This window comes from Oncorhynchus mykiss, chromosome 10 (genome assembly GCF_013265735.2).
Source record: "Oncorhynchus mykiss isolate Arlee chromosome 10, USDA_OmykA_1.1, whole genome shotgun sequence".
Classification (NCBI taxonomy): domain Eukaryota; kingdom Metazoa; phylum Chordata; class Actinopteri; order Salmoniformes; family Salmonidae; genus Oncorhynchus; species Oncorhynchus mykiss.
This window is the reverse complement of record NC_048574.1, coordinates 70,527,035-70,542,283: the sequence shown is the minus strand read 5'-3', so window position 1 is coordinate 70,542,283 and position 15,249 is coordinate 70,527,035. Positions and strand designations below refer to the sequence as shown.

Below are 15,249 nucleotides of genomic sequence, written 5' to 3'. Positions count from 1 at the left end.
ACATCTATTTAATCCAGGCTGTAACAACAAGATGTGGAATAAGACAAGAGGTATGACTACTTTCTGAAGGTACTGTACGACAAATAAACTGGGAATACAGCATATGTAGTCAAACACACAAATCATTTCATAGGGTGTTAGATGAGTCCGGAAGATCGTTCATCTTCTCCTAAATGTACGGACCTGGACTGATCTTAAGCCTGTTGTATTATTTCAGGGTGAAGAAGTATTTTATTATTTAATGGGTGAAGTCCATCTGAAGAGAAGGGATCTCTACCACTACCTCGCTATCCAACAAAAGTGCCAGAATTACAGAGAACATGCAGCAACTCTTGGAGGACAATGGAATTACATTATAAAACCTTTATTTATTCTCAGAAGGCTCTGAAAAAAAAATCAGAAACGGGTTGGTTCTACTTTTAACAATGAGGATGCTTTTGTGGTGCATTTGATGTCAGGCTGTAAGATCAGACAGATGATGGGCCTTTTCGGGCTGCATCGTGTTCCCCAGAACAGAACAGAGCTCAGTCTGGTCTCAATGATCGTCTCCCCATAACCCTGACTACATGATTAAAGGACAGCAGGAGACTTCAAACGGCTAGACAGGCATCAAGTAAGTAGAATACAAAGTGACAGAGATTATATTGAACTTTCTAATTCTGAATGTAAATTGCCATCCATGTTAGATTAAGCTGATTTCATAAGTCATGTGTAGACCGTCCCATCATATTACATCATTGACAGTCAGGCAATTTAAGTAGCCTCCAATTCTTGAAGTGTACTCATTACTTTGGCTTGTGTTACAGACTTTGTCAGGTCCATAGAAATAGAATCCATAGAATGGACTTGGCTGCCAGTCCTCCCATTATTTCAACCATTGACTTGAATAGGGAAGCCCGTTCTAGGGGTTCTATGGTCAGGTTACTGCTAAGCTTACCTCAGTGGGGCCGGCGTACATCATGGGCGACGGGAAGATGGCCACGATGGTGTTTTCGGGTTTCAGCACGCCCTCGTCCAGCACGGCGGCGTGCTGCTTCATGCGCCACTCCAACGGCACGTCGTCGTCCTTGGTCCAGCCGCCCAGCGGGTGCAGCAGTAGGACGGGCCGGCGGTAGCCCCGTTCGATCAGACGCTTGTGGGTGTCCTGCATGAGGAGGGCGTGGCCGTTGTGCACCGGGTTACGCAGCTGGAAGGCAAACACCGCGTCTGGAGGGAGAAAGAGGTCAGAGAAAGACTGATTTAGATGCTGCATCTTTATTGAGACATCCTGGTTTTCTAAAACAGAGAGAGCAAAATAGAGAAAGAGATCTAACTCTCTACCGTTACCTGCATTCATCTCCTTGAACTTGTGTTTGAGCTCAGTGGGGGTGAGTCTGTACTGGTCCAGGCCGTCGTTCCAGCTGATCTTGTCCAGGACCTGCAGGTCTCCTCCTACCAGCCAGTCTCCACTCTCCATTACCATCTGGACCAGACAGAGAGACAACACTCTGACCATTAACATCTGGACCAGACAGAGACACAACACTCTGACCATTACCCTCTGGACCAGACAGAGAGACAACACTCTGACCATTAGCATCCGGACCAGACAGAGAGACAACACTCTGACCATTAGCATCCGGACCAGACAGAGAGACAACACTCTGACCATTACCATCCGGACCAGACAGAGAGACAACACTCTGACCATTACCCTCTGGACCAGACAGAGAGACAACACTCTGACCATTACCATCCGGACCAGACAGAGAGACAACACTCTGACCATTACCATCCGGACCAGACAGAGAGACAACACTCTGACCATTACCCTCTGGACCAGACAGAGAGACAACACTGACCATTACCATCCGGACCAGACAGAGAGACAACACTCTGACCATTACCATCCGGACCAGACAGAGAGACAACACTCTGACCATTACCATCCGGACCAGACATAGAGACAACACTCTGACCATTACCATCCGGACCAGACAGAGAGACAACACTCTGACCATTACCATCCGGACCAGACAGAGAGACAACACTCTGACCATTACCATCCGGACCAGACAGAGAGACAACACTCTGACCATTACCATCCGGACCAGACAGAGAGACAACACTCTGACCATTAGCATCTGGACCAGACAGAGAGACAACACTCTGACCATTAGCATCTGGACCAGACAGAGAGACAACACTCTGACCATTAGCATCTGGACCAGACAGAGAGACAACACTCTGACCATTAGCATCTGGACCAGACAGAGACAAAACACTCTGACCATTAGCATCCAGACCAGACAGAGACAACACTCTGACCATTAGCATCCAGACCAGACAGAGACAACACTCTGACCATTAGCATCATACAATACCACACCCACTTCACTGTGACTCATATATTTTCCAGGGTTCCCACTTTTCAAAAAATATTTTCCCAGGACATTTCAATGACCTTTTTACCAGAACTTATTTCAACCCGGGTATTGTGCAGATCTGAAAAGACTGGATAGCTGTAAGCAATATGGTGAACATTTCAGCCTATCAAAGAAGAGAGAGGTGCCGTAATGACCATATGGCTTATAACTATCCAATCCTGTCAGAGGTACATGAAGAGCCTGCGGCTATGGATCAATTTGAAATTGATGCTAAACAAGTGGCCTTCTCTAACTCCTCTACCATGTTCATACTGCGGTTATAACAGCCATCAAGGACTGTTTCAAAACAGTAAACCACCCCAACCTGGCAACCGCTGAAAGAGGGGCGGGATTATGGATAAATCAATAACAGCCCCCAGACAACTTGAAATACAACATCTAAAAAAGTTGAGACTCCTACAAATTGGAGCCCAGGAAGAATGAAGAATCCACTTTGCTTTATGCCTCTGACCGCATCTCTCTCGACTTTAGCGGGAAAAAAACTCACGAGGAACACAAAATATGACGTGTAATGTAATCCACAATGAGACACCATCCACGATGAGCTCATGGACCACATTGAAGCGATTCCCCCCCCCCCCCTTACAATATTGTTCTAATGTCCCCAAAGTACTGCTAAACCCAGGCAAAGCCAGCTTTGTTTCAGGCTATAACTCTTGGTCTGCCTTTCTGGGCATGTACTGTGCCGGTGCTGTAACCACTGGGCTCTTTATGGAGTACACACTGCAGGGTAGGTACTAAAGCCATCAAATCAGGACTATGGATAGACTATGGCAGGACCAGGGGGGTCCAGAAGCATATACACAAATGTGTCTTATAGAGAACGGCTATTCAATATTACTCAAGGAGTCAAAGTTAGAAAACAATACCAGCCTACTAGTGAACAGTTCTGATGTCCCATATAAAAACAGTCACAGTGGCATGTAATGGTTGGGATTTAAAGGGGGTGGGTTCCTATGGATGTAACTGTATGGGGGCGGAGTCTTTGATTCCACAGACTATAATTTATATTCTGAGGAGGATTCCACAGTAGCGCTGACTGTCCGACAGACATTGGTAGTGCATTTCGCCCAAGTCTTTGTAAGTCGAAGTAGGACGTCTTTCACAACAGAGATGGCGCATGTATTATCCACAAGGTTATATACACTACATACATCTTCAGTGTTCAATAAAACATTGAGAGAACCAAAGGCTGCTAAAACTCTGCCCTCTTGTTGTGATCATCAATAAGCCAGAGAGGAAGGATGGATGGAGTTCAGTGTAACGGTGTGAAGAGGTGCCTTTCATTCCACTTGATCCAACTAGTCTGATCTACTGGCTCCAGATCAGTGGCAAAGAAGACGAATAACCCTCACTTTGGCGGCTGAGACATGAAAGACCCATCTGAGGAAAAAACGGTTCAATTCAAATCCCAAACACACAGTAGATCTTTTAAACATTCAAAGATGGAAAATGATAGTAGAATGCTAGCTCAGGGGTAACCCAAAGCTGCATTTACACGATAACACACACACACTGTTTTAGATACAAAGGGACTCCTGCTAAATTAAACAACTCAGCATGCTGTAGTTTCCAACGTGAAGGCTCCCATCTCCCTAGCGGCACGGACAGGAGTAAACAGGAAACGTGGATTGACCGCGAAGTAATACGGAGCAGGTTATTCCTCGTCTCAGAGAGAGACGGAGACGGGATGAGGGGCTGCCGCCTGCGAGGGGTGTGTTGACGGATCGGCTACAGCGCCGGGAGTTAAAGTGTGTGTGTGTTAAACGAGTGACACCTTAATCATAGCAAGCTGTACACACACACACACAGCGGAGACAGGACAGGAGGCACCGTTGGAGAAACAGAGTGAGTGACAGGTCTGGGAGAACCCACTACCCAGCATGCATTGCCTGCAGCAGGGCCAGAGCCGCCAGAGACAGACGCACTAGAGGATTATGGGTAGCTGATGGACAGCCAACTACGCTGCTTTCTTGGTAAACTGACAGTGCCTACAACTGAACACCAACCCAGAATGGATAACAGAGACGCTAAAGATAGTGTTGGCTGTTCAACTTTGTTGAATTGAAGGGCATTTTGAGTGAAACAGGAGATGCAAATTCACAGCATCTCACCCAGCCAATGACTCAACAGGGCAGGGCTTTAAAATGAGCCACCGTGGTGTTAGTGTGTGTCTGTTCAGTGTGTTTAAAATCATCAGACCGAGTTGGGCTGAAGACAGTATAGCACTACTCCAGCTCCCTCTGTGCGTGTGTGTGTGTGTGTGTGTGTGCAAACCCACACTAATCCATAATAACAATGGGAGCCCAAATTGTCCCGAGACAGATAGCAAAAATAACCCTAGCCCGGCTCCTGCCACCATCAGTCTTGAAGATAGGGTTTCAAAAATGCAATTTCACAATTGTCCTCCCCGGTTATAGATCTCCAGTCCTGTTGTGTGACGTGGCGGCGTGTGTGTGACTACACTTGTGTGTGTGCAAGACAGCTTTCCCAGGTCTGATCCCTCGCCACGGCTGGGCTGGCGCCTGTAGTTTTTTTTAAAAGCAGGGGGGTGGGATCATTTCAGGACGCCACGAAGTCTACCTGAGCGCCCACTGATATAATAACAGTCCATAATAATAAGAAACCATTGTTGCCATCTTTGCTCAGGTATATTTGGAATGGATGAGGTGGGTGGCTGCTGGCGAGGGGTAATGTGTTCAGCAGGGCCAGCTCCAAGTCCAGGACAGCTTTACTAAAAGCCCTGTGTCAATAAAAGGCGGTTTGAAGGGGCCAGATGGAGAGAGGGGGCCGAGAGAGACTGTGATCCAAATAAAACACATGTGCAAATTGAGGGCGGTCCGAGGGCGATGGAGCGATTACACAAGCACTTCTGACAGGGGAAGGAGAGCAGCAGCAGCTCATTTCTGTACAACACTACTCCACTTTATTCAGTCCTTCCATAAGCAGCACTGAGGAAAAGGGTCACCTAGGATCTGTCTTCTATTAGAACCAATGTGTGTGTGTGTGTGTGCGCGTACAAGGGGAGAGTTGGTTGGGTTGGACATGGGGAGGGTGTTTATCAAACATCACGTTAAGGGTAACCATCTCAGGGGCCGTGCCTGCATTGTTCAGCATTATCACCAGGGTTCCATTTCATAATAACTACCAGTGGGACATTCTATACAGCTCTGGAGACTGGAGCTGTAACAGAAGGTGTGGGTGTATGATAATAAACGTGGTGGGAACGCCAAGGCTCCTCCCTGTCACATGACATAAACTGTCAGATGAAGCTGTCAGATGAAGCTGTCAAGAGCACCGGTTTGAGCCAAACAAAGATAAGAAAAACTCAAAGGAAAACAAACATCGTCGTTTTGACATGTTACATGACAGTTTTCAAAAGTGACAGCTTTCGTCGGAAAGTCAAGACACCCCTTGCTGTGCAGTGGAACGGTCCGTAGCCCCCCCTGCTCGTTGTTGTGATAGGGTCTCTGGAACTAACCACTGACCTTGATGTAGGAGTGTTACTCAACAGTTTTCAACATTGACAGCATTTGCTGGCACAACACCACTCGCGGTGCAGTGGACCGTACCGTGGCTGCCCTGTCTGTCTATGTGGTAGGGGTCTCTGGAACTAACCACTGACCTTGATGTAGGGGTGGTCCTTGCAGGTAGTGCCCCACTGGCGGGCGCAGCGCTCCTCCTTGCGGTGCTCGTAGAACTCGGGGTTGCGGAGGATGGCCACACGGCGTCCCTCGTACACCAGGGCCATGGCCGTGACGCCGTCCAGACGCTCCTTGTCCGCCCCCGACACCGGCAACACCACCGGCACAGACAGGTTGATGACGCCGCCTAGGGGACGGGAGGGGAACAGGTGGTTTGGTTCATTGAGGGGGTCAGAGGTTGAATTAAGGAAAGGAGACATGGAAGGTAGCCATGTTAGTGCTTTGAGACACAGAATAAATCAACGTCAGACTGTTGACAGAGGAAGTTGATCGGTCAGAAACCAGACAGCCCCATCAGCAAACCTGCAGCATCACTTTAACTGTCTCTCCTACAATAACTTCAAGTACAGCCCATCTACTGCATACTATACCAGGGAATATTTAGACCTTTAAGATATATGAGGTGTTTAGGGAACAAACACCATCCAGTCTTGTGCATTCAGGTGGTTTCTGACCCGCGCAGAAAGAAAGAAAAAGAGAGAGAAAGAGAAAAGAAAGAGAGGCCCCGTGTTGACATGACGTTGGCAGATTCATTTAGCCCTACACCTTGATTAAACCAACATGACCAGCACGCTTTTCACATCCTATTGGATCAGAGGGTGTGCTGCTGGATGGGATGCCATTGCTGCCAACCACCCCGCCACCACTCCTCTGTCCTCTGTCACAGAGTTAGCACACACAGCTGGTTTCAATAAGACACGTGAACACACACACATGCCTGCTGTCCCAGCCTGGCCCATGCCAAACAAGGAGCTGGCACAAACACACAACACAGTCATCTACCAGGGAAATGCTGGTGTCCTTGTCAATCCTATTAACTGGGACTCCACATCAGGGATGGATTACAATGAAGTGAGAGTAGGGTTGTAAAATTCCAGTAACATTCCCAAAATTCCCTGCTTTACCAGAAATCCTGGTTGGAGGATTCCCATATTTCCTGCTTATTTCCAGGAATCTCCCAACCAAAATTTCTGGAAAACTGGGGAATTTTGGGAAAGTCACCAGAATTGTGGCAACCTGAAGTGAAAGTGAGGGTAAAAGGGTCATTTAACTACAAAAGTTGTGTTATTTAAATGAAGAAATGATCTGACTTCTATCCAGTCATGTTTGGTTCAGTCGTGATTGTGTGGAACGGAAGCTCCTCCAGCGCCGTAAGGGTCAGCCACTGTAAAATCCCTAGAAGGAACTGGAAATAGACAAATGATAGTTTGTGGAGGCAATCAATATTGAGGCTTCATCCTTTTCCTCCGCTCACATTTCCCTCGCTAGGACAAACAAGCGAAACCCGAGTGAGGGCATTGCACATGGACACGTCATTCAGCGTTCTCTACCAAGTACACAGGCCCAGTTCCGCTTATTTACCACAGCATAGAGTCACCATTAGCTCTGGTCCAAAACATATTGAAATCATATCTAAAGAAAAACCCAACAAGACCTGATCCAAAAATGACTCGTTGGTGCTGTGAAGAATAGAGAGTTGTTGCTGTAAGGAACACCTGTGATTATCGGACAGCTAATGAAACACTGGCTTGGTTATCATTTCTGTTGTTTAACACATTTTTATGCTGCGCGTGTGTGTGTGTGTGTGTGTGTGTGTGTGTGTGTGTGTGTGTGTGTGTGTGTGTGTGTGTGTGTGCCAGTATGTATTGGCAACACATCACACACGTCGCCTTAAGGGTCAGTGTTATGTGGGCAATAAAAGCAAATTGACTCTTTTTTGGAAATTCAAACTCTGTGTAGGAAATTGGTGTAATTACACAGTTTCACCAATACCAAAGACTGGGCCCCGCGGTGTTCCTTCAGCCCAACTCAAAAGGTACCGGTTCCATTTGTTTCCAGAAAATTAAAAGTATTGAGCCTGAAGTGTAAAAGGATCACGATGACTCAACACAATACCATGGTAAGATTATCCCTCTGATTCTTTCATCTAAAAATCAGACTTACTTTTGATTAACTAGTGTATTCGGTCATTTTGAGGTAATGATGAGCTAATCAAGACCACTTGTTCCAACTCTACATGTACATATTACCTCGACACATTATTTTACTGCTGCTCTTTAACTATGTTATTTTTAACTTGTCTATTTTTTTACTAAACACTTAAAAATATATATATATATTTAACTGCAGTGTTGGTTAAGAGCTTGTAAGTAATTTCACTGCATGGTCTACACCTGTTGTATTCGGCCATGTCACAAATAACATTTGATTTGATTTGAACATGTCCTTTTGAGAGCTTTCATCTCCCTCTAGTGGCCATTATAGAGCATAACATCCATCAATTTATTTGACTTCACAGAGAAATACACCTGTATTTATCACAGCACCTCCTTCTCAAAATGTCAGTGAGAAGTGAGGAGAGGATTAAGAAAGGCAGACATTGAGAAGTAGGCAAGGAAAGGACTCTAAGGCAGACATTTTGAGGAGAGGACAAGAGGAAAACATCAGGGATCAAGGAAAGATTATTGAGAAAGGGCCATGATGCCATCTTACCGTCCAGCAGACAGTCAAAGTGGAGACACTGCAGGAACTCCCTCTCCCTCATGAAGCCGTTCAGAGGGGTGGCCCAGCCCTCAGCAAGCACCTGAACCCACTGCATGTCCACCTGTGGTCAAACAGCGGTCAATCAGCACTCAAATAATGGTTCAACGGCATTCCAAGTGTGGTCGAACATGGATCACACTTTCAGAAATGTTCCCTTATCACTTTAACATAGGCCTTTAGAATCTATCCATCCCCCGTAGACTCTCGGAAAACACCAGTAGGTGTTTGTAAAAATGGTATTTGATGAGAACGGTTACCTTTCCAATCTGCACAGCAGGTAGTGTTTCAGCATCCGTCTTGGCCAGGTCCAGCTTGTTCTCAACTACGTACAACTCCTTCACTTCATAGGAAGCATCCACCGGCACTATATCCTACAAATATTCATTCATTATACTAGTGAAAATGCACAAAATATCATCGCAAAACGAGAACATCCAAGAGGTTGATCGTGTTGGATAAGAATTCAGGGGTGTGAAAGTGGGGGTTATTCAGCTGTGAGGCGTTAGTATTTTTGGAAATGTGAATCCCAATCTGAAAGTGTGAAGACACTGCCCTCTAGTGGTGGAAATTAAATGTGACAGCCTGCTTCCATGTTACAGGTTTCAATGAATCTGTTTATGCCAAACCTCATCAATGGATGGATGAAAGAGAAGGTTGTTTCTCTCACCTTCTCATGTAGCAGGTCAATGAGCTGCTGTATAGACTCGTTGACACTGCAGGAGTCAGTCTTCAGCACCAGCTCTGGGGCCTCTGGTTTCTCATACTCCGAGTCTATCCCAGTGAAACCTGACACATGGAGAAAACAGTCACAATTCATTTATGGAATAGCTAAATCAGTCCCTCAATTGGCATGAATAACAATAGCTGAATATGAAACAATATGTAATTTGCAGAAAGGTTGTGACTTCATTAATGTTGCAGGGAAGGTAATATATATCCACTGAGTCAGTGGCTCACAAACATTATCAGTGATTGGGAAGAGCACAATTCAGTTGGTGGTACAGAGTTCCCCTGAAGTACCCCCTCATGTGCATTTGAACAGCAACCCTATTGTCTCATGAGTCTTCTCAAGTACCACTGTGGATAGACCAAGTAACCCCAGGGGCCCTTGTACCTCTGGTTGGAAACACTGCACAAGTCACACAACTTAACTGAAATCTAGACAGGCTTTTTTGTTGTTGACATGGTTCACACAGCTTATTATCCAGATTGGCGTGACAGGAAGAGACAAGATTCTTAATAGTGTGGTCTGAGGACACACTCGAACAGGGCTGAATCCCACCCCATCCCCCCATTCAATTAGTCACTCTACTACCTGACATATGGCACCTGGTAGATCATGTCTTGACTAGTTGGAGAGCTTAACTAGACTTCACAGTATATTGTCTCATGCCTACAGCTCAGAGCTTAGCATGAAGGAACCTGTAAGTAAGCATTTCATTGGACTGTGCACGCCATGTGGATACTGTGCACGCCATGTGGATACTGTGCACGCCATGTGGATACTGTGCACGCCATGTGGATACTGTGCACGCCATGTGGATACTGTGCACGCCATGTGGATACTGTGCACGCCATGTGGATACTGTGCACGCCATGTGGATACTGTGCACACCATGTGGATACTGTGCACACCATGTGGATACTGTGCACGCCATGTGGATACTGTGCATATGAAAAATGAACTGACTCCAAGCTCAGCAGGGTGCACTAGACTAGATGAAGATCTTGTCCCAGCAGCTTCCTTAGCTTGTGACTCACTGTTTCACTAAGCGATAAATGACACAGCACTTCCTCTGGTAACAACAGCCAAAGACATGAGATCTCATGTTCCTGCTGGTCCAAACCAATACACTTTACATACTTTCTCTAGAGACTTCTCTCCAACTTTTTCATACTTACTAATGCTATAAGAGTTATGGTAAAATGCCTAAAAGCATTAGAGGTCACCCGAATATGACTTTTCAACACCGATACCGATTATTGGAGGACCAGAAAAAGCCGATACCGATTAAGATTTTTATTTATTTGTAATAATGACAATTACAACAATACAGAATTAACACTTATTTTAACTTAATATAATACATCAATAAAATCAATTTAGCCTCAAATAAATAATGAAACATGTTCAATTTGGTTTAAATAATGCAAAAACTAAGTGTTGGAGAAGAAAATAAAAGTGCAATATGTGCCATGTAAGAAAGCTAATGTTTAAGTTCCTTGCTCAGAACATGAGAACATATGAAAGCTGGTGGTTCCTTTTAACATGAGTCTTCAATATTCCCAGGTAAGAAGTTTTAGGTTGTAGTTATTATAGGAATTATAGGACTATTTCTCTCTATACGATTTGTATTTCATATACCTTTGACTATTGGATGTTCTTATATGCACTTTAGTATTGCCAGTGTAACAGTATAGCTTCCGTCCCTCTCCTCGCTCCTATCTGGGCTCGAACCAGGAACATATCGACAACAGCCACCCTCAAAGCAGCATTGCCCATGCAGAGCAAGGGGAACAACCACTCAAAGTCTCAGAGCGAGGGACGTTTGAAATGCTATTATCGCGCATCCCGCGAACTAGCTAACCATTTCACATCGGTTCCACCAGCCTAATCTCGGGAGTTGATAGGCTTGAAGTCATAAACAGCAGAGCTGCTGGCAAAACGCACAAAAGTGCTGTTTGAATGAATACTTACGAGCCTGCTGCTGCCTACCACCGCTCAGTCAGAGTGCTCTATCAAATCATAGACTTAATTATAACATAATAACCCACAGAAATACGAGCCTTTGGTCATTAATATGGTCGAATCCGGAAACTATCATCTCGAAAAGAAGACGTTTATTCTTTCAGTGAAATACGGAACCATTCTGTATTTTATCTAACGGGTCGCATCCATAAGTCTAAATATTCCTGTTATATTGCACAACCTTCAATGTTATGTCACAATTTCGTAAAATTCGGGCAAATAAGGTGGCCCAAACTGTTGCATATATGCTGACTCTGCGGGCAATGAACGCAAGAGAAGTGACACAATTTCACCTGGTTAATATTGCCTGCTAACCTGGATTTCTTTTAGCTAAATATGCAGGTTTAAAAATATGTTTCTGATTAGGTACAGTCGTGCAACGATTGTGCTTTTTTCGCAAATGCGCTTTTGTTAAATCATCCCGTTTGGAGAAGTTGGCTGTCTTTGTTAAAAAGAAATAGTCTTCGCAGTTCGCAACGAGTCATGTTAGCAGGCAATATTAACTAAATATGCAGGTTTAAAAATATATACTTGTGTACTGATTTTAAGAAAGGCATTGATGTTTATGGTTAGGTACACATTGGAGCAACGAGAGTCCTTTTTCACGAATACGCACCGCATCGATTATATGCAACGCAGGACACGCTAGATAAACTAGTAATATCATCAACCATGTGTAGTTAACTAGTGATTATGATTGATTGATTGTTTTTTATAAGATAAGTTTAATGCTACCTAGCAACTTACCTTGGCTTCTACTGCATTTGCGTAACAGGCAGGCTCCTCGTGGAGTGCAATGTAATCAGGTGGTTAGAGCGTTGGACTAGTTAACTGTAAGGTTGCGGGATTGAATCCCCGAGCTGACAAGGTAAAAATCTGTCGTTCTGCCCCTGAACGAGGCAGTTAACCCACTGTTCCTAGGCCGTCATTGAAAATAAGAATTTGATCTTAACTGACTTGCCTAGTTAAAAAAAGGATAAATAAAGGTGTAGTAAAAAATTAAATAAAAATCAGCCAAATCAGTGTCCAAAAATACAGATTTCCGATTGTTATGAAAACTTGAAATTGGCCCTAATTAATCGACCTCTAATAAGCATGTGTTATTTATCTGGCCTTACCTCTGATCTCTCCAGCCCTGGCTCTCTTGTAGAGGCCCTTGACGTCTCGCTGTTCACACACGTCAAGCGGCGCGTCAACAAACACCTCGAAGAAGGGCAAGCCTGCAGCCTCGTGGATCTTCCTGGCGTTCACACGATCCTGGACAATGGAGAGACAAACAACGGGATAGTTAACTCCTGACGATGATAAGTGTATTTGAAATCGTCAACTGGGAATTACAGGCAAAACACAAGTAGCAGCATATTAACTCTCTCCATCTTTCTTTTTGCTCTCTTTCCTCTCCTCTTTCTCATGACTTATCACCTCTTCCCCCGGTCTTCCTATATCCTCTTCTATCTCTACCTCCCTCTCCTCTTTCTCTCACTTGTTCCCCCCTCACACCTCACTCACCCGTCCGTAGGGAGAGATGAAGCTGGCGATGCAGACGAGTCCTGCGTCGGCGAACAGGCGGGCCACCTCGGCTATACGCCTGACGTTCTCCTCGCGGTCCTCAGGGCTGAAGCCCAGGTTCTTGTTTAAGCCCTGGCGGATGTTGTCTCCATCCAGCGAGTAGCAGGGGATGCCATGGCACACCAGGTACTCCTCCAGGGCCATGCTCACCGTGGTCTTCCCAGCCCCAGACAGACCTGGGTGGGAGAGAGTGGTGAGGAATAGGCGTTGATGGTGGTTGGTCAATATTAGTATTGAGTGTAGCCAACTAGCAATACCCCCATTTTAGCATTGCGTCAATATTAGCATTGAATGAATGATGAAGATGGTGGCTGTCAATATTAGCTTTGAATGCATGATAACAAATGGTGCCTGACAATATTAGAATTGAAGGCAGAGCGTGGATGAATGTGATGCAGTCTTTAGAAATGCTACTGTTGATTGAATGCTAATATTGTCTTTTGGTAGTACTTGAAACCTAAATACATCAGTAAACCTTGTTCAATGGTGAGTTAGTGTGAGTGAATATAAAGTGACTGAAAGAAAGGCTTAAAAAAAAGTTTGTATTTCTTTGACTAACTGACGATAGACTAACTGACTATAGCCTGGTCCCAGATCTGTTTGTGTGGTCTTGCCAACTCCTATGGTCAGTCTCACAACAACCAATGACCCTAGGAGTTGACAACACAGTCCAAACAGATCTGGTACCAGGCAAACTGAACTTTAGTTATTCTGTATACCTGTGAGCCAGACAGTGCATCCACGGAAGCCCCCTCTCGTCCCCACCACCTGACCACGCTTGTTCCTGCTGACATGATGAGCCTGGTAGGTCACATTAGTCGCCCTCTGCATTCCCTGCAATCACAATATTGTTCTGTCCTTTAGTTTCATATCAAATTACACTGACTTAGTCCCATTTGTTCCTTTGCATTTGCAGCCAACACTGACTGTGACTTTGCAACATACAGAAGCCACAATGACTTGCCTGTCCAGGACAGGCACATTTCTTACTCATGAAGCAAAAGGTCATCAGCAATATTATGACAAAAACGTTGAAGGACTGGTTTGACCCTAATGTACAGTAAGGTGACATAGGTCTACATTCCAATGCATGTGCTCTGTCACTAGGCTCCTGCTGAGTAGATTAGCAAGAAGCATTTTGAGAGTCACACAAAACATTTTCGTCAAGGTACACGGGTCTTCGTGATGACGACAGATCATTTTGCAGCAGATACAGTATCTCATAGTTAACTAGCTAACTGCAGCATATAGCAGTTGCTATATGGCAGAACAGCTTGCTTTTGAAATGTCGTGCAAGCTATAGCTTGATACAAATGGCTGTCTGAGCTGTCTAAGAAGCTAACTAGTTGCATTCCTCCAATCCTAGTAACACCGCCATTCCGCGCAGCTAAGAAAGTATTGCATAATTTAATTATATCAGTAAATGTTTTACTGGGAACAGAAATTGCAGAAACAAGAGACAACATTGATAGTTCAGCAGCATATTGTTGACGTGGCAGCGGTCGCCGGGGTAGGAATGAATACAACAACTCACCCAATTCTCGCTGGACGAGTTGCTCAGCTTCGGTTTCTTGTGAGAGTTTCCGGAAGTCTCCATAACGGTCTATAATGAACGCTTTCGTCACCAGTTACGATATATGCGACCTACTAAATCAATTACTAAAACGTTATATTTTTACGGACAGTTATCTCTTTGAATGGAGGAACCTCAAACAGGAACCGAGGAGGACGACCTACGTCATCAGAATCGGAAGTGATGTCTATTGGCTGGTGAACTGTCTGTTCTTTGAAAACTGATTTTGAATCAGTTTTATCCGCGCAAGTCTCAAACGACACGGTGATGACATCTATGGATGACAGAGCTAGATTACATAACATATCCTGGACCAGTTATTTATTACCTGTGGTGTGCATCGCGGAGATAAGTACGGAATGCACATTGGATAAAATACATATTCATATTAGACATTTTAGTTTGTTGGCTCCAGTTCGATTTTTTCCAATTCAATTATATGATTGGAAATAACTTATTTAAATAACTATATCACGTACTGGCAAATCCTACTCATAAAAAAATACATACAAAATATTATCCAACATATAAAACGATTATCGTAAAGACAGACTTGATTACAAAACATTAAAAGCAATCTGTGAAGAATTGCACTGTAAACTAAAACTTGTAGCCGACTAAATGTTGCAAATGGTTGGCCCTGTAGTTTGCTTCTTTGGAAAACGCCTAACCCCACATCAAAGA

At 44.6% G+C, this 15,249-nt stretch overlaps 1 protein-coding gene across 2 annotated transcripts in view; it reads right to left on the bottom strand.

The window, feature by feature from the left end:
- The window catches only part of LOC110497322 (bifunctional 3'-phosphoadenosine 5'-phosphosulfate synthase 1), a 33,430-nt gene extending 18,636 nt beyond the window's left edge, over nt 1-14,794 (bottom strand). Inside the window, exons 1-10 of one of the 2 annotated variants that reach the window (XM_036933805.1) lie at nt 14,527-14,794; nt 13,712-13,826; nt 12,933-13,168; nt 12,542-12,680; nt 9,342-9,460; nt 8,932-9,045; nt 8,624-8,735; nt 6,052-6,257; nt 1,327-1,462; nt 938-1,206 (exon numbers count right to left, since the gene is read on the bottom strand). In XM_036933805.1, coding sequence (XP_036789700.1) covers nt 938-1,206; nt 1,327-1,462; nt 6,052-6,257; nt 8,624-8,735; nt 8,932-9,045; nt 9,342-9,460; nt 12,542-12,680; nt 12,933-13,168; nt 13,712-13,826; nt 14,527-14,589 — 1,509 coding nt within the window. In that variant the 5' untranslated portion in view covers nt 14,590-14,794. The remainder of the gene's footprint in view (nt 1-937; nt 1,207-1,326; nt 1,463-6,051; nt 6,258-8,623; nt 8,736-8,931; nt 9,046-9,341; nt 9,461-12,541; nt 12,681-12,932; nt 13,169-13,711; nt 13,827-14,526) is intronic. The other variant, XM_036933804.1, reaches the window with a different exon arrangement.
- Nucleotides 14,795-15,249: the final 455 nt, after the last annotated feature.